We start from the raw sequence: 21,767 nt of genomic DNA on the forward strand, positions 1-21,767 counted from the left end.
GGTTATTTTTAAATCTGGCAAGTTGATTGCGTTCAAGAGATGTAAATCTATAATTCTTTAAATGACAATATAATATTTTACCAATGTTTTCTAATTTTAATTATTTAATTTGTGGTGCTGACTTGAATGCCGGTTATTGGAGGGAAACGATTTCCTGAACATCAACGCCACAGTAAAACGCTGTTTTTGGATATAAATATGAACTTGATAGAACTAAAAATGCATGCATTGTCTAACATAATGTCCTAGGAGTGTCATCTGTTGGAGATTGTAAAAGGTTAGTGCATAATTTTAGCTGATTTTATGGTTTTGGTGACGCCTGTCTTTGAATTGGCACAACATTACACACAACTCTTGTAAATGTACTGTCCTAACATACTCTAAATTTATGCTTTCGCCGTAAAACCTTTTTGAAATCGGAAAACGTGGTTAGATTAAGGAGATGTTTATCTTTCAAAGGGTGTAAAATAGTTGTATGTTTGAAAAATTTGAATTTTGACATTTATTTGGATTCAAATTTGCCGCTCTTGAAATGCACCTGCTGTTGATGGAGTGCACCACGGGTGGGACGCTTGCGTCCCACCTAGCCCATAGAGGTTAACAACCCATCCTAGTTGTTTCCTCTAGATCCCCCCTCTTTCTAAGTTTCTAACAGAGATTTTCATCGGTCACATATGGAACTGCTACCAGGTGACCTGTTTAGAATGGCGTTTCCCAACAAATTGCATTTTGGCAAACGTTTGAAAATGATGTTTTATTGTCAGCTTCATTACAGGAGTTGCATGTTCTGTTAAGCTGCATTACCATAATCTACATGTGATTTCTGTCATTCTGAGCACCGTAGGTGGATACCTTAATGGTCTACGCACCCATTGCATACGGATCCGGTAAATTTACATCTCTCCATTCACGTTCTCCAGCGCCACATTTTCCTAACGGAAACTCGGGGGGGTGGGCGCGCGTGTGTGTGTATGTATGTATGTATGTCCCTCTACTAACCCGTAGTGACTCCTGGAAGGAGGCAGCCTGGTACTGGGCGTATTTGGCGATGGTGGTGTGAGCTCGGCCGCTCTCGCAGCGCCACATCTTCTTGGTGCCACTCAGGTCCCAGTTCTCGTCAGCGGGCTGAGACAGCTGGGTACGACACTCAACCAGATGGTCTGGGTTAGCCTCCACTAGGGTCTTAGTAGAGAACAGACCCAGGTCTGAGAGAGGGGGAAAGAGGTAGGACATGGTTATGAAAAAAAGAGCGAGAGTGAACAAGGGGTGGAAGCGGGCACTCACTCAAATAAAGGGCATGGAAACCTGTTAATGCTCAAGCTGCATTGGGGCTTGCATAAGTGCAACATCAAAGTTAATGGTCGGCACCAAGGACTCCTTCATGGGGCATTTCTCAACTGAATTGGTTCAACTCTTGCGTCCTCTCTCGCCTCATTTCGAAAAAGGTCAAAGGTAATTGAGGGGAGGCGGCAAAGGGAGGATTTTAAAGCTCTTCGAAGGAATCAGGTAGGATACTCATAACCATTTATTTATTTAACTAGGCAAGTCAGTTAAGAACAAATTCTTATTTACAATGATGCCCTACCCCGGCCATACCCTAACCCGCTGGGCCCTACGGGACTCCCAATCACGGTCGGTCGTGATCAGCCTGGAATCGAACCAGGGTCTGTAGTGACGCCTCTAGCACTGAGATGCAGTGCCTTAGACCGCTGCGCCACTCGGGAGCAGTTGATGAAAGATGGCTATTGAGGAGGGGAGGACACATCCGTTCACCTACTAACAAATTAACATCTCCTCCACCACTTATCGGTTTCAAGGTCACTGAGGAGAGAGGGTGGTGGAAGGACTTTTGCCCAAATGAGAAAAGGCAAAACCGGGTATTGTAATGACAGTCCTAACCAGCAGGTGGCAGTAGAAATGGTAGACTCACCCAGTTTGAGCGCCCCGGCCAGCCCTCTGATGACAGTGACAGGGTTGGAGGGGTTTGTGCAGAACTGGTGCAGCGGAGGGAAGAAGGCATCCCTCTTATTCTCCAGCTGGGGATCAAATACACAATAACATTTTTTTTTTATAGGACATTCAATATTATTTCAATTGAAAATATATACCTCACGTCTTCAAAACACCACCTTTTGAATGTTGAGTACATATACACTTGTAAGATTCTCATCAGAATCACAACATTGACTAAAACATTCCCCTTTCATTATTATACTATGACAAGAAGTCTTTCTTCCATACTCACATAGATGCTTGGTGTGGGGGGGTTGAGTTTGTCCTTGGGCAGGACTGGGGAGGGAGAAGGGGGCAGGCGAGGAGGGGGACACTTATCCAGCAGGATACTGCTGCTAGACAGACCGTTCTTCCCCAGATTTCTGAAAGAGAGAAAAACAGGGAAAGGAGACAAATAGAGAGAAGGTACAAACAAGATTAGCCTCTTGCTTTTACAGTATAATCTCTGCTCTGACAGTTCCCTCTACCAACAAATGCAATACTACATCTTCCCAAAAGAGGGAGACAATCAAAAAGTTCCTACAGCCCAAGAAGACATGCTAGTGGGTCCCCCCCAGTCTAACCTGCAGGCCTTGAGCACGTCAGTGGAGGAGGGGTAGATGGACACGGAGGAAGAGGATGATGGGGGGGTGCGGGCATGGGGTGGCGTGGGTCTGCGACACGTGGCAGGAGGGTCCGCCTTCAACGGGCTCTGGGAGTCCTCGGAGATGCCCCCCTTGCCGTTGCCATTGACGACGGTGGTGGGGCCGGCTGATGATAATGCGGCGGTGGTGGTGGAGGGGCTGTTGAGGCCGTGCGGGCCCGTCGACTGGCCGGGCTCGGTGGATTTGGGCGAGGGGGTGGCGGTGGACATGGCAGAGATGGGGGAGGAAGCGGCCGAGGAGACAGCCGGGTGGATGTTGTTGATCTTCTTGTGGGGGGCGGAGGTGGTGGGGGTGTGGTCGCCCCCCTTAGGATTGTCTGAGCTGTGGTGAGGGGACCGGTTGCTCGTCCCGCCGTCTCCCGCCGCCGACTGTATGTGATTGGATAAGCTTTCCGCAGCGGCAGTGCTATTGGCCGTCGTCGTCTCCCCAGGCCCCTTTGTTGCCGTGGCTGTGGGGCCGTTGCCGAGGGGCGTGCTCTCTTTGGTAGCAGGGGTGCCGGGTGCTCCACCTGAGGTAGCAGAGTGAGGGGGAGAAGGGGGGGACGGGAGGTGGTTGAGAGCCTGTTGCCGCGGCGATGGGGTGGCGGAATGTCCAACCTGATTGTGGGGCGTCTGGGGGTGCGAGAGGGGGTGGGTTGACCCCCCAGAGGAGGAGAGAGACCCATCCCCATTAGGACCCGCCCAATGTGGAGCGGAACCCTTCTGAAGCCCCTGTAAGGAGACGGGAGCAGGGAGGGAACCCCACCGTTAGATCAGAATAAGGACTGTAGCTAAAGAACATAGTCGGTCTAGTTCTCTTCTCACTAAGGAACATCTGAGATTCCAGAACTAAGGATTTAACTAAGCAAGAACTAGCACAGAGAAGAATAGCAGTTCAGTCAGAGCCTACAGTGGGGGAAAAAAGTATCTGATCCCCTGCTGATTTTGTACATTTGCCCACTGATAAAGAAAGGATCAGTCTATAATTTTAATGGTAGGTTTATTTGAACAGTGAGAGACAGAATAACAACAAACAAATCCAGAAAAATACATGTCTAAAATGTTATAAATTGATTTGCATTTTAATGAGGGAAATAAGTATTTGACCCGCTCTCAATTTCTGGCTCCCAGGTGTCTTTTATATAGGTAACGAGCTGAGATTAGGAGCACACTGTTAAAGGGAGTGCTCCTAACCGCAGCTTGTTAACTGTAAAAAAGACACATGTCCACAGAAGCAATCAATCAGATTCCAAACTCTCCACCATGGCCAAGACCAAAGAGCTCTCCAAGGATGTCAGGGACAAGATTGTAGATCTACACAAGGCTGGAATGGGCTACAAGACCATCGCCAAGCAGCTTGGTGAGAAGGTGACAACATTTGTTGGGATTATTCGCAAATGGAAGAAACACAAAAGAACTGTCAATATCCCTCGGCCTGGAGCTCCATGCAAGATCTCACCTCGTGGAGTTGCAATGATCATGAGAACGGTAAGGAATCAGCCCAGAACTACATGGGAGGATCTTGTCAATGATCTCAAGGCAGCTGGGACCATAGTCACCAAGAAAACAATTGGTAACACACTACGCCGTGAAGGACTGAAATCCTGCAGCGCCCGCAAGGTCCCCCTGCTCAAGAATACATATACATGCCCATCTGAAGTTTGCCAATGAACATCCGAATGATTCAGAGGACAACTGGTGAAAGTGTTGCGGTCAGATGAGACCAAAATGGAGCTCTTTAGCATCAACTCAACTCGCCGTGTTTGGAGGAGGAGGAGGAATGCTGCCTATGACCCCAAGAACACCATCTCCACCGTCAAACATGGAGGTGGAAACATTATGCTTTGGGGGTGTTTTTCTGCTAAGGGGACAGGACAACTTCACTGCATCAAAGGGACGATGGACGGGGCCATGTACCGTCAAATCTTGGGTGAGAATATCCTTCCCTCAGCCAGGCTCATTGAAAATGTGTCGTGGATGGGTATTCCAGCATGACAATGACCCAAAACACACGGCCACGGCAACAAAGGAGTGGCTCAAGAAGAAGCACATTAAGGTCTTGGAGTGGCCTAGCCAGTCTCCAGACCTTAATCCCATAGAAAATCTGTGGAAGGAGCTGAAGGTTCGAGTTGCCAAACGTCAGCCTCGAAACCTTAATGACTTGGAGAAGATCTGCAAAGAGGAGTGGGACAAAATCCCTCCTGAGATGTGTGCAAACCTGGTGGCCAACTACAAGAAACATCTGACCTCTGTGATTGCCAACAAGGGTTTTGCCACCAAGTACTTAGTCATGTTTTGCAGAGGGGTCAAATACTTATTTCCCTCATTAAAATGCAAATCATTTTATAACATTTTTGACATGCGTTTTTCTGGATTTTTGTTGTTGTAATTCTGTCTCTCACTGTTCAAATAAACCTACCATTAAAATTATAGACTGATCATTTCTTTGTAAGTGGGCAAACGTACAAAATCAGCAGGGGATCAAATACTTTTTTCCCCCACTGTATATGAGCTTCACACAGACCTGAATAGAGTGAACAGGTAGAGTCCTACCTGAGTGGAGTTTAGGTGCAGGGCCCGGCGCGCTGTGTCCTGTGATTGGGTGCTTGTGCAGGTGTGAGGTAGTAGTGCGCCGGGCTGCAGGTAAGGCACGTCTCCGTTGGGTCCTGTGGCCGCCACCGGGTCATCATCATTATTATTATTATTATTGCCCACAGAAAGAGTGTCAGAGTGTCCGTGTGGTGTCCCGCCTGCCAGAGGCCCGTTGGCCAGTGGTCCAGGAGGGCAGGGGGGCCGCAACAAGCCCTGAGGGGCCAGGTGGGGCCGGGAGGGGGGCAGACTAGAGTGAGGAGGGGGAAGAGAGTTGGTAGCTGATGGGCCGTTGGGGAGGGAGGGACGCAGCTGTCCAGATGCATTCTGTCTCATCTGTAGAACAGAACGTCAGGGTTTAGTCTTTAATTAACAACAGCACTTTCAGTGGATTAACATGAATTAGTCAATATATTACACTACATTAGAAGAGACATACAGTATACTGCTTGCAGGCCATCAGGTAAACATCTGGGGGTAATAAGCGTGTGTATGTGTGTACCTGCTGCTGGTGCTGCTGCATTAGGTTGAGTTGTGCCTCCAGCTGCTCCAGCATCTGCAGCTGCAGGGGCTTCAGACTGGCCCGGTTACTCCTCAACTGGTCCAGGAGCTGGGAGCACCGAGGATGTACAGATTAGTGTGTGAATGTGTAGAGACGGAATCAGCAGGGGGACGCAGGTGTGAGTGGCAGGGCAGGGTTTGTTAAGTGTGTGTTTACCTGCAGTTTCTGTGGCGACAGGTACCAGTTGGGGACTGGCTGCTGTGCTGAGTTACTAGGCCAGGAATCTGGCTGGCTCTGCAAAAGGAGTGTTTGAGAGTTAGGAGTGAGAGATTCCTCATCTTCAGCCAACCTAAAATATTGAAATGGACGCAAGTGGTATTGTAACATACTGCTCACATGATTTCCTATGCTACCTGATAGACAATCATGTCTGTTCTACAAAAACACATCAGACCTCCATCTGAATATAGTGTAATGTACCTTGGCTGGGCTGGAGGCCCTCCTCCTCTTGGCAGGGCTGGATTGGTCCTCCCCCTGGCCCATAGGGCCCACGTGTGGGGGCAGAGCCTGGCCCGATCCCCCTCCCTCTGAGCTATGCTGGGGCTTACATGCCTACAGAGAGGGAGGGGAGGGGAGGAGAAGGAGGAGGGAGAGTGAAGGGGTTGCAAGGGAGGGCAGTGAAGGGTGTTGAAAACATGATAGAAGGTAAAGTAGTAAGGGAAAGTGCACAGAAAGACAGGTAAATACAGGAGGGATGCAGGAGAGAAGAGAGAAAGGGACAGGAAAGGGTAGATCACAGGCAGAGATGGAGGGATAAAAGGAGAGAGCGATAGAGGACGAGAAGAGGGCCACAGGGAAAATTAAAGGGCAGGTAGCAAGGAGCAGAACGCAAAGTGAAGGATGGAGAGGAAGTGACAGAATAAAGGGATAGGCAGTTAGAGAGGGAGAACAAAAGCAGGAGGGTGATGTTGGGACTTCAAAAGACGTACACATTTCTTCCCTGCATTTTTAACAAACAATATGCAATGATACCCTGAAGATGTTTCCATGACCGGTAGAGTGGAATTTCTCATCACAAACTGTCAATCCTTCCACGTTGACGGAGTCTCATCGCCAACAAAGACGCTTGGCCATACAAAGGCTTTGCCTGATCATACCACAACGCTAAGCCCTTGGCAGTTGCAGCTTTTAAAAACAAAATAATCAAAATGTTAAAAAAGGCAACTCCAGGTGTGAATTGTCATCCTCCATGAAAATGGATTTGTTGAAAACATGGGTTGTGGTCCTAATCAGAACACCTGAACCCATAACAACCTGTTTTTTATGAATACAAGGGAAAGAAAACAAGCCTCACCCGTCTCCTCCCCAAAACTAACATCTGAAGACGGCTTCAGTTTGTATAGTCTGATGCTGAGAATTACATTGTACTCAACGAACAAACACACACACACACACTAGAACTAATGTTGTCTATAATGAAAGTGAATGAATGGTACTGCAACACTAGGGGGCGCCACCAGGTTTCAGAGGCAGCAAGGCACCTGATGACCTCAGGATGAATGAGAGGAAGAATGTCAACCTGGAACTATTCTACTGAGGCACAACCTCACCAATCACAACGACAAACTGACGTTTAAAAAAATAAATATCTTTTTTTAAATATGTATTTTTATAGTGTAAATACACTGGATGTCACAATTAAAATGTATTCTATTTGAATGGAGAAATTAAATGAAACCAATTTAATTTAACCAAATTGGTTCTTTGAGTTGTGAAGCCATGATAACAGATAGTGGTAGACAGTGGGTAGTGAGGTTGGCCTGTGGCTGTGTCAGGGAGTTTGGGGAAGGGAGGAAGGGATTGGGATGGGCAACACTTCCCTTGACCCTGTCAGTCATAACAAAAGCCCTAAGCAGTCATAACAAGAAATTGTGGCAAATCACGTCATAACATTTGCATGTCATGTCTCAAGCCGCTGAATGACTAGTTTGCCAACCATGACTAGATCGCTGCCTTAACAAGCTACACCTAAAAATCACACCAGGTACAGCTATATGAACGACTGTTACCAGGGATTTTTCCAGTCACTGTAATTTTTCCAGATTGTGAGCATAACTTGGTTAAATTGGTTCTTATGACTGCTCTAGGCATCGGTTACTCCACAGGAAGACTCATGGAGAAGCTCCAGGTGATGTGTTGCCCGTTGGCGGTGGTGTGTGTAGAGGGTTGTGTGTGTGGGGGGAGTGGTCTATCTGGTCTCACCTGCGGTGCAGTGTTCAGGCCACCCTGCCTGGAGGTTAGCTCTGCTGGGATTGGTAGACTCCAGGCCTCATCAATAAGAGGAAGCATTTTACTTTTACTCTGTAGACTAGTGACCTGGGGGTTACTCAACTGAGCCTATGGAATGGAAAACGTGTGAAAACAACATTTTAATGACTTAAAATGATCTTGCGATCAAAATGTTATTGTCTTGTTACGGTCGCTCTCATGTAGCCGGTTAGCTACTAGCTTGGCATATCAGCGGTCCCATCTGTTAGTGAGAATCGAATATGTTTGCCCGTTATGGTCTTTAGTAGAGAGGTCAACCAAACAGGGAAGTCATGTTGGGGGTCATATGTGCACTTTGAATGAATTTACACAACACATAATCATTAAAACAAACCATCACGTTGTCTTAATGCCAGGGAATTATGCTCAAAATACTGGTGACTGGAGAATGTTCCCTCATTCATACATACAGATGAATGCGGGGTAATGTTTTTACATCAAAATGGACAAGACACATGGGGTATGGGACTGGAGGAGCCAGGTTCCACAGTGAACACACACAGATTTGCCTTCTGGTATTCAGAAAATGGTTTCCACAATCTGTAGTTCAGAATAGTCAAGTTTGAGTAGCCCAGCAGCTCAGATCATAGGTCTCTCCAGCAGTGGGATTCAAAGTGGGTCTTCAGACCTCTCCCATCCTCTTACCCAGTCCAAAATCAACTCTTAGCCCCTGAACACCCATTTTAGTTCTGAAAGGATGGGAGCAAACATGGTGATAACTCAACCTAGTCAACAAAAGGGCTAGATTAAACCATTCCCACTTTGCTGACACGTGTCCAAATTCTTTCAAATCTCCAACAGGTGAAGAAGAAAAAAAAAGCACCCAACCAGTGGTCAGTGAACTCAGGAGTACCCCCTCCCCTAACCATCTAAGCGGTAGGGAGCTAGGGGTTGATTTGGGACTGAACACCTCCCTCCCGAGTCTCTCCCTCTCTCCTCACCTGCAGGCATTTGATGCGTTGTGTGAGCGCGGTGGCGTTGGAGCAGGCCTTGCTGCGCATGGCGTTGATGTAGCACTTGATGGCATCATGCGGCTGGCTGCAGGACTCGTAGAGCGTGCCCAGGTCCATCCAGGCGGCAGCGTGGCCGTGGTCCAGCTGCACTGCACAGATGTACGCCTGCAGAGCATCCATGGGCTGGTTCTGTTGCTGGTACAGAACACTAATGGAGAGGAAATGATTGAGGAGAGGGGGACATGGAGAAAAAGGGGTGGGGAGAGGGTTGAATATTGAAAAAGAGGGGGAGAAAGGGGTGGAGAAGGTTAAATAGGGGTAGAGAGGACAGAGCAGTGAGAGGTGGAGGGTTAAATACAGAAAACGAGTAGAGGACACAGCAGTGAGGGGTGAAAAGGGTTAAAGAGAGTGGAGTGACAAAGGAGGGAGAGATATGGGCAAAACAAAGAGGGATCGAGAGAGAAGACGTACGGTCTAATGCGTACCCTATTGAACACCAAGTGTCTGCACTGGCTTCTGATTTGTCTATGGACTGCCTGTAGGAGACAAACGCATCCTGGACCTTGCCAATACTGGAGTAGCACCTGCCCAGGAAGTACCAGGACTGTCCCGAGTTGGGGTCTGCCTCCAGTGATTTCTGCAGACACTGGATGGCATAGCTGTCCTTGTTGGCTCGGTCTCCCAGCTGCTCCACTGTGTGGTGCATCCAGCCTAGTAGAGGGGGAGGGGAGGACACAGAACAATAGGTCAACCTTCCCATCACCTCATCCATCCATTTATTCAGTGCCAGACCCAGTCATTCTTTTCACCAGCTGTGTGTGGTCTTACCTAGCTGCTGCAGGGTAGTGGCCTTCACCTGTGCTGGGAGATTCTCCGTCTGCAGAAGGCTCTCGTACGCCTCCTTAGCAGCCCGGTATCTCTTCTGCAGAAAACGGGAGAACGAGAGCGAGGGAAGGAGGGGGGAAAAAAAGGAGGGTGAGAATAACAAATGACGTGCCATATTTGACAGATTAAGCAGTGTCCCTCCCTAGCCTGCACCAAGACATTTTACTCCCAACAGACTGCTGGATGAAATGACTCTGCTGCAGCAACGTCCTACTGACACAGCAGAACACTGACTGACCCACAGCTCTGCACTCCTGTGGTGCTACTGCAGTCAGTCAGCCAACATGGTCCGATTATTAAGAGCTGCTGCTTAAGCCAAAGCAGTGTGAAAGACGAATCACACGGGCATACGAGAGAGATAGGGACTCATGTTACCATGGCAACCACACGGAACTGGCCGAGAGGGAAACCCATCCATTTTCTATGATGCGTGGTCATTTGATCACAACACAAGGCTCTCTCGGATCAATTAGCCTAGCTGCTAAAACGCTAGCTAACATAGAATAGTTGTATAGTTCATATTTTAGGGTAAGTGTAACTTATTCTTGAACAACGTTGTTGAATACTTACTGAAAAGGAAAGCACGTAGATACAGTACAAACACAATTCAATGAGATGAGAGGAAAAAGACAAGGCTTACCTGAATCTCATACAAATGGGCAATGTGGAACTGAACTGAGGAAGAGGACAAAAAAAAAAATATATATACAAATTGTTGGCTACTTCAGAGAGAAATTCCAACATTCAGCATCAAAATTCTGGTCAAAATGGAACGACTCCAGTAAACAGAGAAATTATAGCAGTTAATCCACTGAGTTGAACAGATGAGCTGCTAGGCTGTCTCCTCTGGTGGCAGCAGGTTGACTTGTCTGTAGAGCAGTGCTGTGTGTCTCTGAGCAGAGTGAATGAGCCCAACCAGACTGATACACAGAGGTGAGACTGCCCTTGATGTACCCGTGTGTGTGAGAAAGACCGAGAGAGGGTGTGTGTGTGTAACAGAGATAGAAAGGATGCGTGTGAGAGAGAAAGAGAGGGAGGATGTGTTTGTCCGTGTGCCTGATTAGAAACACTCCAGCGGGACGGGTATTGGGGTCTCCTAGGTAACAGGTTCCAGGCAATAGGAGCCAGTAGAGGGGGAGAAAGCCGAATGAAATAACAATAATAATATCATGCAGTGTAATGTATTCGGTATGCTAGATAAACCCTACCACACCACCTCCTTTCACTCTGATCAAATACATTGTTACACGGAACCCCCTACACCAAACGCAATCACAACACGCAGGGAAAAATATCAAAACAAACTCTGAACCAATTACATTAATTTGGGGACAGGTCGAAAAACATTAAACATGTATGGCAATTTAGCTTGCACTTGCTAGCTAATTTGTCCTATTTAGCTAGCTTGCTTTTGCTAGCTAATTTGTCCTGGGATATAAACATTGAGTTGTTATTTTATCTGAAATGCACAAGATCCTCTACTCCGACAATTAATCCACACATAAAATGGCCAACTGAATTGTTTCTAGGCATCCTTCCAGGCTTTTTCATCTATGAACTTAAATGGTGATTGGCATCTACACTTTCATAGTATTACCACGACAACCGGCAAAACATTGTCTTTCAATCACCCATGTGGGTATAACCAATGAGGAGATGGCACGTGGGTAGCTGCTTGTATAAACCAATGAGGAGATGAGAGGCAGGACTTGCAGCGCGATCTGCGTCAGAAATAGGAATGACTTATTTTAGCCCTTGGCAACGCAAACGCTCGTTGGCGCGCACGAGCAGTGTGGGTACAATAATTGAATAACATGGATTTCTAAATGTATTTTGCGACGCTCGCGCATTCGACGAGTCCGGTCTGGTCAGCATGTTACAGTTGTTAGGTTAGCTACAGTGCCTTCTGAAAGTATTCACACTCCTTGACTTTTTCCACATTTTGTTGCATTACAGCCCAAATTTAAAATAGATTAAATTGAGATGTGTTGTCACTGGCCTACACGTCACGTGGCGGCAGGTAGCCTAGTGGTTAGAGCGTTGGACTAGTAACCGAAAGGTTGCAAGATCGAATCCCTGAGCTGACAAGGTAAAAAAGCTGTTGTTCCGCCCCTGAACAAGGCAGTTAACCCACTGTTCCTAGGCAGTCATTGTAAATAAGAATTTGTTCTTAACTGACTTACCTAGTTAAAAGGTAAAAAAATAAACAAAAGTCTATATCAGTTTCAACAAATTAATTTTAAAAATGGCACTTGTTTCTTTATTGCCTGAATATACGAGGCAACTTAGCAATTAGAATTCGTTATCAGTAGGGACGCACAATATATCAGTGAACATATCGGAATCGGACGATATTAGCTAAAAATGCCAACGTCGGCATCAGCCCGATGTCTAGTTTAACACCGATGTGCAAAACCGATGTCAAAGCTGACGTGCATACCTATATAATGTAGGTACAGGACGTAATGATGCCAAGTAAAATTTTGCACGACACACGCAACACAGCATTCCTAACCTAGCCCACAATGTCTGCTGTGTGGATCGAGCAGTCAACAAGTTGAGTAGTCATTTGAAAGAGTAAGAACATTTCAGCGATACAACTCAAAGGCGAAATCCAATTCATTGCCCTTGACAATCAACCGTTCTCTGTCGTGGGTGATGTTGGCTTTCGCGACTGGTCGAGCACCGGTACACACTACCAAGTGCGCCATTTTTCAGATGTTTACCTACCGGAGTTACACAGTAATAGCATCACTGCTATTAGCTTGACGACATACTACAGAACGCCGTTTGGGTCTTGGCGTGTCAAAAAAGATGTACGTCAAATAACACTGACGCATTAAATACGTTTTTAATTTGACATGTCAAATAACAGTTCTATTATAGAATGTTGTGTTGTGAATTTACACGTGCAATCCAAGTGCCACCACTACTATCAGTGTCAAAGCTGTACAAAAAAGCAATCACCGGCCACGAACGATGTGTTTACAATACCCCTTTGATAAGAAAGTATTATTTGTTCGACCGCAACTTTTGGGGTAGCTAGCTAGCACCAATACAACCAGCCTGAAAACAATGACCAGTAGAAACTGCAGTCATTTTTACTATTCTTAGCAATGATTTAAGAATCCTTGTAAGTAGTAGCTAGGTAGGCACTTGTTGTTCGCCTATTGAAATTGAACTTCAGTTCATGAAAATAAATAGCTAGCCAGCTACTTAACCCTGTTGCCCAAAGCTAACGTTATAAGCAGCCAGCTAGCATCTGGCATTTGAGCCTCGACCAGATCGATTTGTGTTGTGAAGCTAGCCACAATAAGAATTAGGCACAATAGTGTAATTTGCAGTTTGCCTTCAAAATAAAAGTACATCTTCGAAAGTGATGTAGAAGGTTACAATTGGTGGAATCATGACATATTTATACTAGATAATGTTAAACAACGTTGGAATGTGAAGCAATGAAATGCAGTATCAGTCTACTCAGTGACACCCACAGAACACAACTGTGAAGAGTTAACGCAAACATTGGCGTTGTAGCTCTTATCGTGGGACTGTGACTGAAATCACCTCCCCAGTCAGCCTATTGTGTGTATTGACATACATATTGCACTGTACAGCTTTACCTAAGGATTGGGGATCAATGAAATGGTATAGCAGTCTACCCAAGATATTTTTCCCCAACGTCCTCCATCAGACTCCAAAACATCCACGCAGTTTTGTTTTCCCTCGGGAATAGTGTTCAATACACGTAGGTTGACAAAATGTGGCTCAATTCACAGTTGTTTCAGAGTCCCGCAATAAGACCTAAGATGCTAATGTTCTCTGGGTATCACTGAGTAGACTGATACCACGTCATTGATCCACAATCCATAGGTAAAGCCGTACAGTGAAATAAGTATGCCCCCAATGCAATTCTAAAGTATAATACATCCAGTGTGATTTCAAATCAACAAGTTGATTTTATACAACATTCCAACCTCATTTAGCATGATCTATTAAATGATGGCATAATTCCACTATTTGACAGTGATGCAAATGAATACAATGACATACTTTAACTGCAAAGTCCACTATTGTTGCTAATCTTTATTGTGGCTAGCTTCACATAGATGGGTTCAACCACCATTAATCAAATAAGAACTGTCTTATAAATTAGGGTTAGTTTAGATGACACCTAGCTATATAGTTAGCTAGTTAACTATAGCTACTAAAACAGCTGTCGTTTTGGGTAAGAACATTGTTTGCATCCATGAGCTAGCTAGCTTTTTATTTTATTTTATGACCAGCACTGTAGGTGCACGAGAGAACATTACCAGCATAATAACATACGTAGACGAATCATTGTGACATATGAAATACGAGTGAGTGTAATCAATGTGTAATAACTGCGTTAAATTATTTTATGACGTGCAGTCATATTCAGGTCCTGATTGGTCAACAAGCTTATTTGACACGTCAAATAGTGTCATTTGACAGGTCAAATACTGTTATTTGACGTGTATCTTTTTTGACACGCAAAGACCCAAACGGCGTTCAATAGAAATCCTAGTTGAGAATGAAACAGCACAGCAAGTAAGTGAAAGAAATAGGTTTACATTATGTTTTACTGGTAATGGGGACATACGTAAATGCCAACAAAATAAAGTTTTGGTCAGTGTGTGTGTGTGTGTGTATAACCTTTACTTAACCAGGCAAGTCAGTTAAGAACAAATTCTTATTTAGATTGACAGCCTAACCCGGGCCAATTGTGCGCTGCCCTATGGGACTCCCAATCACGGCCGGATGTGATACAGCCTGGATTCAAACCAGGGATTGTATTGACGCCTCTTGCACTGAAATGCAGTGCTTTACACCGCTGCGTCCGTGTGATTGGGAGTCCCATAGGGCGAAGCACAATTGGCCCAGTGTCGTCCGGGACATCATAAATAATTTGTTCTTAACTGACTTGCCTAGTTAAATAAAAAGGTTACCCACACATACACCACACTGACCAAAAAGTTAATTTGTCAGCATTTACGTATGTCCCCATTACCAGTAAATCAATCCAAACCTATTTCTTTCACTTACTTGCTGTGCTGTTCCGTTGTTCAGTCGTTTCATTCTCAACCAGGATTTCTATGGAACGCCGTTTAGGTCTTTGCATGTCAAATAAGCTTGTTGACCAATCAGGACCTGAATATGACTGCACGTCATACAATAATTTAACGTGTTCATCATTTTTTTACGTAGTCATTATACCATCACTCGTATTTCATTTGTTTACAACGATGCATTGATACGTATGCTATGATGCTGGAAAAGATGTCTTTACCAGTGCTGGTCATAAAAAAAGGTTGCTAGCTTGCTAACAAAGTCCTTCCCCAAAAACATAGCAAAACGACATTCCATTCAGTAGCTATAGTTACCTAGCTATATAGTTAGCTAGCTGTCATCATCTAAAATAACCCTAACTTATAAGACAGTTCTTATTTGATTAAATGGTCGGACCCATCTATGTGAAGCTAGCCACAATAAGGATCAGCCACAAGTGGCCTTTGCGGTTAGCCGTCAAAATAAAAGTAGGGCATAATTATACTCTGTATTCATTTGCATCACTGTCAAACTTTTATTTTGAAGGCAAACCTCAAATTCCACTATTGTGCCCAATCCTTATTGTGGCTAGCTTCACAACACATAACTCAGTCCAGTCGAGCCTCAAAAGCCAGCACTCCTGCGTTGTCTTGGCTGTGTGCTTAGGGTCATTTTCCTGTTGGAAGGTGAACCTTCGCCCATCTGAGGTCCTGAGCACTCTGGAGCAGGTTTTCATCAAGGATCTCTCTGTACCTTGCTCCGTTCAGCTTTCCTTCAATCTTGACTAGTCTCCCAGTCCCTGCCACTGAAAAACATCCCCACAGCATGATGCTGCCTCCACCCTGCTTCACCGTATGGATGGTGCCAGGTTTCCTCCAGACGTGACACTTGGCATTCAGGCCAAATAGTTCAATCTTTGTTTCATCAGACCAGATAATCTTGTTTCCTCATGGTCAGAGTACTTTAGGTGCCTTTTGGCAAACTCCAAGCGGGCTGTCATGTGCCTTTTACTGAGTGGCTTCCATCTGGCCACTACCATAAAAGGCCTGATTGGTGGAGTGCTGCAGAGATGGTTGTCCTTTTGGAAGGTTCTCCCATCTCCACAGAGGAACTCTTGAGCTCTGTCAGAGTAACCATCGGGTTCCTGGTCACCTCCCTGACCAAGGCCCTTCTCCCCCGCTTAGTTTGGCCAGGCAGCCAGCTCTATGAAGAGTCTTGGTGGTTCCAAACTTCTTCCATTTAAGAATGGAGGCCACCGTGTTCTTGGGGACCTTCAATGCTGCAGAAATGTTTTGGAACCTTTCCCCAGATCTGTGCCGAAACACAATCCTGTCTCTGAGCTCTACGGACAATTCCTTTGACCTCATGGCTTGGTTTTTGCTCTGACATACACTGTCAACTGTGGGACCTTATATAGACGTGTCTTTCCAAATCATATCCAATCAATTGAATTTACCAAAGGTGGACTCCAATCAAGTTGTAGAAACATCTCAAGGATGATAAATGAAAACAGGATGCACCTGAGCTCAAATTCAAGTCTCAAAGCAAAGAGTCTGAATACTTATGTAAATAAGGTATTTAAGTTTTTTTTTTTTAATACATTTGCAAAAATGTTAAACCTGTTTTCACTTTGTTATTATTGGGTATTGTGTGTAGATGAGGAATTTGTTTTATTTAATCAATTTTAGAATAAGGCTGTAACGTAACAAAAAAGTGGAAGTCAAGAGGTTTGAATACTTTCTGAATGGACTATGTTTTTAATAGGCATTTATTGCTGTAGGCGAACACAGCATACGTGTTTAGAGGGAGCGGTCGGTACGCAATTGAGTGAGAGACACACATTAACGTTGTCTTCAAGACAAACATTTCACAAAATAGTTTTACAGTATATATATATATTTTTTTTTTACATCAGTTTGAGTACTCCATTAAGCATGCCCATCCCTACTCTCAATCAACATAGTTAGCCAATTTGTCCAGTACATTTCTGTAGTTAAATCTCGAATGAACATCAACATGCGTTTAAACATGCATATTTAAAAAAGACAAGAAGAAAAAGAAACTTGCATTACCGAATTAGCTTTATTCACACTACTTACTTTCAGCTTTGGACAAAGTGCAGGGGTTGGAGTCAATCAAAGCCAGCTGGAAATGCTGTTGACAGAACAGAATATCAAGGTATTAACATCCACTGAAAGACAAGAAATACACAGAAACAAAAGAACAATGCAAAAGGTAATTCCTTTACATGAATCCCCATGCACTGAGATGCTCCTTTTCCCTGACTGTCAGACAAGGAAATCAATTCTTCAGCAAGCTGCCTCTCTCCTTGCTCACTTTCTGCACTGCAATTAGAGAGCAGGAGAGAACGAACAAGGGAGAGGGCAACTGATGAAGAGATTGCACACTGCAAGTCCTCTTTACAGTCCCCCATTGATTTTGTGTGTCAGTCTCACTCAGATATCAAAAATTGCAAACATCTCTCTCCGCCCAATGGCAAAATGAATAGAATTTCATGAAATGAACTACTTTGTGCGTAGGATCCCCAAAAGGCCAGGGCTGTCTCTGACTGCATGTGTGGGTAAGGATGTGGGTACACAGACCCGCGAGCCACTGAGACCCCCATAATGAGTTCAGATTTTTGGTGGCCCCCACCCCCATCAGTGGCCCATCCCTGATCAGTAGAATAAGGTGCCAACCTATAAATTTTAAAAAACAAAAACATTCTACACTAATGTTCCTCCCTGGATGTCCTAACTGTGGGAAATGTTGTGGTGGCTCCACTGGTGGAGGAGAGAGGCAGGCAGAGTACCTTTAGACTTGACTCGTAGTCGGTGTTGACCTTAAACATGAGGCCGAGTCGCAGGTGGATCTCCTTGGCTCGTGAGAAACTGGGGTCGATGTAGAGCACCTCCTGGAAAGCTTTTATCGCCCTGGGGGAGGAGAAGAGATGGAGAGAGAGGGAAAGAGACAGAAAGAGAGGGAGAGAAACACACAGAGTGAGTGAAAGAGATAAGTATATTCCAAGTTAGAAATGGGAGACGCCACTCAGAGAAGATGAAGAGTCAGCGCTGCAGTGTTGAACAGAGACCACAGCCCTCCAGACGAGAGAATATCACGTGATTAAAACTGGACATCTTCATGGTTTCTTCACAACATGATTAAAACTGGACATCTTCATGGTTTCTTCACAACATGATTAAAACTGGACATCTTCATGGTTTCTTCACAACATGATTAAAACTGGACATCTTCATGGTTTCTTCACAACATGATTAAAACTGGACATCTTCATGGTTTCTTCACAACATGATTAAAACTGGACATCTTCATGGTTTCTTCACAACATGATTAAAACTGGACATCTTCATGGTTTCTTCACAACATCATTAAAACTGGACCTCATGGTTTCTTCACAACTAGCTCCCTATTCACTACATTATGCACTACTGTCCACCAGGGCCCGTAGGGGTCATGGTCAAAACTAGTGCACTATAAAATGAAACAGGGTGCCATGTGGGACGCAACTGGTGACGGCGTCACCATGGAAACCATAAACATCTCTTTCCCATGCACACACACACACACACACAGACAACAGTTATAATACCATCATAATCTAGTCCTCCATACTTAGGTTGTATAAGACAACTACTCACCACTGAAATGCGTTGTAATGGAAGTAGACCATGCCCAGGCCATATAGGAAGGCAGCATTCTGGAAGAGGCAGATGCACACGGAGCACCATTAAGACTAATTAGTTACAGGCCACACACACGCCTACACATAAAACAATGCTTTCAAAATGGCAGCAGCCCAGACATGTCGTCTGCATAGGAGCCCTTCCAGAAACCCACTCTGCAAGGCGTCTGTCTTAATCTGTCGTCATTAGGTATGGACCATTCATTTTAACCACAAGCAATAGAAGTCTTTCTTTGTGCAATGACTGGTTACTGCGCTACAGATGCCTTTTGGGGATCGTCTCTGCTGGCCGACGCTCAAACGGAATCACCATGTAGGCCTACCAAATGCTCACATCTCACCACAGATTTCTCGACTCAAACAGAAAACGGCAGAGAATGAGTCTAATCTGAAAGCCACAACCCACAGCGTGCCTCCAGACAAACCCCTGAATCATAACCACACACACTTCCTGTGTCTGGTTGGTCGGCCGGTGCGATGTGAATGGGTTAATCTATTCCTTGGCAGGTTGAGGATGAACATGAGCAGAATACAATCTGCAGTAGAAGTAGAATGGAGACATTACTACTATAAGAGCTCCACAGATAGGAGTGTGAGTGTGTGAGTAAAGGTGTCCGCATGCTTCCCCATCACAAACTGTTGGGAACAGTTCGTTCATATATTATGATGACATTTTGTGACGTGTTTGTTCATTGTGATCTTTGGCAATGGTGTTTCAGCTATTTGTGCACGCTACATTTTTTCTCGAGGCAAGCTGAAGTTGAGGCAAAGTCTACGCCTCTTCGTCCGTCTTTGGTCAATTGTAGGGATTCTTCAATTAAGTGTTTGTCATCAAGGATAGACTCGTTTTCATGCACATTTCACTTGAGAAACACCGCACCAAACATCTTAGATGTAAATTACATGACTAAGAACTGAGAAAAACAAAAATTAAATGAAAGACCTTGAGTTAGCTTAATTCTGACTATTTTGAGGAAGTGTATACTGGCTACTGCGTCTAAAGAGGGACAAACAGAGCTATTGTCGCCTTCTCTATTTTTTCCAAGCGAAGGTCTTTTAAGGGAGTTTGTGAGCACATTTGTTCAGTTTGAATAGGTGCCAGCCGAAACCAAAGCATGCGGAAGCATTCAGAGTGTGTGTCCGTCAGTAGTATTTTCTCACCTTCCAGTAGTCGGACTGTAAGCTGTAGTACCTCTGGTATGCTGATAATGCTGTGAAAGAAGAGGGATATTAAATACCAGACATACCAGAAGGTTAACACCAACTAACTTTCCTATAAGACCAGCTTTGTTTTCAGCAATGCCAACTTGGGGTCAACTGCATCTAACTGAAATTAAGTTTAAGTTTAATAAAGCTTTAAAAATAACAAATAAAAGGGAGCGATGATATGGTGCTTGGTCCTCCCACTATGACTTGAGAAACCATGCAGTTTATTAGGCTACAGATGTAATAACCCACTGGGCACACACTGGTTGACTCAACGTTGTTTCCACATTTCAATGAAACGACATTGAACCAATGTGGAATAGACATCTGTGCCCAGTGGGAACTCCAGATGCACTTTCAGCACCCTGTGAAGTTCACGGTGATCTTCATGTTCTGTTACAATACATTTCAAGGGGCTTGATCGATGCATGACTGCCGTTTGACAAATATTCTCACAATAATCTCATTGGGTAGACTAGCCTACCTGCCAGCTGTTGGCTGGAGCCCATGTGCCAAGACCAGAGTAGACACTTGTGTTGCACGCTATACTGAAACTTCTGGACTTTTTCCAATACTACAACATGAAAAACGGTTCGGAACTATCATTTTTGTTACCGTTGGTACTTCTGTCAAATGTGTCTCACGGTTCAACAGTCCATCAGTGCAGCCGATGTCCACCTTATTAAAGTGTGAAAGCACCCTGCCTGCTCCACTTGACTTTAGGCTGCACTGGGAGTCTGGACGGCATCATGTTAGCTCCCCACTGATGCTGCACAGAAGTTAATACACTTGAATAATGCCACACGGCATGTAGAAATGTTGACTTAATGTTCGCAAAACAAAGTCCACATAGGGGGGGAGAGGGAGTGAGCGAGGGGGGAGAGAGCAAGAGGGGCGTCATCTCACCTTTAGCGTAATCCTCCAGGAGGAGGTTGAAGTGGCCTAGCTGGCAGAATAACTCTGGCTCCACTTTTCCTTCAGCCTTCAAGATGAGAGAATCGTAGGAACGAACGGCCTGGGGACAAATACAGCAAGAAGAAACTCAGCATGAACACAGAGAGCAGTGTCTCTTACCAGGAAGTCTCACATGGGACGCGTCACAAACGGCCCTCTATTCCCTACATAGTGCACTAATTTTGACCGGAGCCTCATATGCCCTGGTCAAAAGTAGTGCACTATACAGGGAATAGGGTGCCACTTTTATCTCAATCAGTTATCAATGTCCATATAAAATGGGAGCGATGGTATGGATATCCATTCATTGTGTGTGTCGGGCCAAGTTTTGATTTGGACTTCTTCCACTGGAAAATAAAAAACAGCGGTATGCGCATCACTCACAAGGATGGCTCTGCCTAAGGCCTAATCACACACATTAAACACACCCACTCCTGGAAGACTGCTGCTGAACTCTAGAAACCCATAAAGTGTTTCCCTACACTCTGAGTAACAGCTCTCTGAGGACATGGCTTCTGAAAGAGAGCACTAAATATACACAAACAGCAACTAAGAAATGCACCAGAACATTCCTTCAGATAGTCTGTCACACACACAGCTGCAGAACACACACACACTAACAGTTGAAGTCGGAAGTTTACATACACTTAGGTTGGAGTCATTAAAACTTGGAGTCATTAAAACTTGTTTTTCAACCACTCCACAAATGTCTTGTTAACAAACTATAGTTTTGGCAAGTCGGTTAAGACATCTACTTTGTGCATGACACAAGTAATGTTACCAACAGACAGATTATTTCACTTATAACTCACTGTATCACAATTCCAGTGGGTCAGAAGTTTACATACACTAAGTTGACTGTGCCTTTAAACAGCTTGGAAAACTCCAGAAAATTATGTCATGGCTTTAGAAGCTTCTGATAGGCTAATTGACATAATTTGAGTC

General features: G+C 44.9%; 1 protein-coding gene across 4 annotated transcripts in view; it reads right to left on the reverse strand.

The window, feature by feature from the left end:
* The window catches only part of LOC106575616 (lysine-specific demethylase 6A), a 52,807-nt gene that overhangs the window by 13,236 nt on the left and 17,804 nt on the right, over nucleotides 1-21,767 (reverse strand). For 2 of the 4 annotated variants that reach the window (XM_045699151.2, XM_014152228.3), the window contains exons 3-20: nucleotides 20,775-20,883; nucleotides 19,824-19,873; nucleotides 18,619-18,677; nucleotides 17,772-17,892; nucleotides 17,059-17,113; nucleotides 10,533-10,567; nucleotides 9,836-9,929; nucleotides 9,493-9,718; nucleotides 8,996-9,215; nucleotides 7,989-8,123; nucleotides 6,207-6,338; nucleotides 5,943-6,020; nucleotides 5,727-5,834; nucleotides 5,189-5,560; nucleotides 2,577-3,367; nucleotides 2,246-2,375; nucleotides 1,931-2,036; nucleotides 1,000-1,205 (exon numbers count right to left, since the gene is read on the reverse strand). In XM_045699151.2, the coding sequence (XP_045555107.1) occupies nucleotides 1,000-1,205; nucleotides 1,931-2,036; nucleotides 2,246-2,375; nucleotides 2,577-3,367; nucleotides 5,189-5,560; nucleotides 5,727-5,834; nucleotides 5,943-6,020; nucleotides 6,207-6,338; nucleotides 7,989-8,123; nucleotides 8,996-9,215; nucleotides 9,493-9,718; nucleotides 9,836-9,929; nucleotides 10,533-10,567; nucleotides 17,059-17,113; nucleotides 17,772-17,892; nucleotides 18,619-18,677; nucleotides 19,824-19,873; nucleotides 20,775-20,883 (3,027 nt within the window). The remainder of the gene's footprint in view (nucleotides 1-999; nucleotides 1,206-1,930; nucleotides 2,037-2,245; nucleotides 2,376-2,576; nucleotides 3,368-5,188; nucleotides 5,561-5,726; nucleotides 5,835-5,942; nucleotides 6,021-6,206; nucleotides 6,339-7,988; nucleotides 8,124-8,995; nucleotides 9,216-9,492; nucleotides 9,719-9,835; nucleotides 9,930-10,532; nucleotides 10,568-17,058; nucleotides 17,114-17,771; nucleotides 17,893-18,618; nucleotides 18,678-19,823; nucleotides 19,874-20,774; nucleotides 20,884-21,767) is intronic. The other 2 variants (XM_045699152.2, XM_014152229.3) reach the window with 1 other exon arrangement.

The sequence above is a fragment of the Salmo salar genome, chromosome 17, assembly GCF_965601325.2.
Source record: "Salmo salar chromosome 17, fSalSal1, whole genome shotgun sequence".
Classification (NCBI taxonomy): domain Eukaryota; kingdom Metazoa; phylum Chordata; class Actinopteri; order Salmoniformes; family Salmonidae; genus Salmo; species Salmo salar.